The sequence below is a fragment of the Penaeus monodon genome, chromosome 28 (assembly GCF_015228065.2).
Source record: "Penaeus monodon isolate SGIC_2016 chromosome 28, NSTDA_Pmon_1, whole genome shotgun sequence".
Taxonomy (NCBI): Eukaryota; Metazoa; Arthropoda; class Malacostraca; order Decapoda; family Penaeidae; genus Penaeus; species Penaeus monodon.
In genome coordinates this window covers 4,980,180-4,980,681 of record NC_051413.1, presented here as the reverse complement: position 1 = coordinate 4,980,681, position 502 = coordinate 4,980,180, and the positions used below count along the sequence as shown (strand labels likewise).

General features: G+C 38.2%; 1 protein-coding gene across 5 annotated transcripts in view; it reads left to right on the top strand.

The window, feature by feature from the left end:
• LOC119591312 (cytoplasmic FMR1-interacting protein-like) overlaps positions 1-502 on the top strand; it is a 50,156-nt gene that overhangs the window by 10,983 nt on the left and 38,671 nt on the right. For 2 of the 5 annotated variants that reach the window (XM_037940042.1, XM_037940041.1), the window contains exon 2: positions 283-312. The exons of the other annotated variants lie outside the window; for them this stretch is intronic. In XM_037940042.1, coding sequence (XP_037795970.1) covers positions 293-312 — 20 coding nt within the window. In that variant the 5' untranslated portion in view covers positions 283-292. The remainder of the gene's footprint in view (positions 1-282; positions 313-502) is intronic. 5 annotated transcript variants of the gene reach the window in all.

Here is a 502-nt window from a genome sequence, read left to right as displayed (position 1 = left end):
TAAAACCCATAAAAATTGTTATCAATGGATTCCTCATGATCTTTAGTATGCATTTACAGTGATTTTAGTCATTGCTAGGGAGCAATAATGACAGTGCTAGACCTGATATGTGGGGAGGGCATGTGGTATGATCAGGGAATAGCATGCTTAAATTGTACTGTATAAATGTATTTTTGTCATATAGTCCCAAAAAAACTCTTGTGGGGAAATGCCATCCCCTAACCCCTGCCCTCCAAGACAAAATCTCTGCCTTATCTAACCAACCATTTGGATCCCGAACAGATCCGAGTGAATGACATCACGTTCCGCTAGGTAACTATCCTTTTGCCATGCACTCAGGCCTGAGGTATTGTGCAAGTTGTGGGAATTTTCCAACATTCATATTGTGCTTGTATATTATTTCTGCCGACTATTTATGTTATATGGATTTGGTAAACAATGATTGGAGTCCATTGATACCAAATTTGATGTTTTTTAACATATGGACCTCTACTCGAAAATA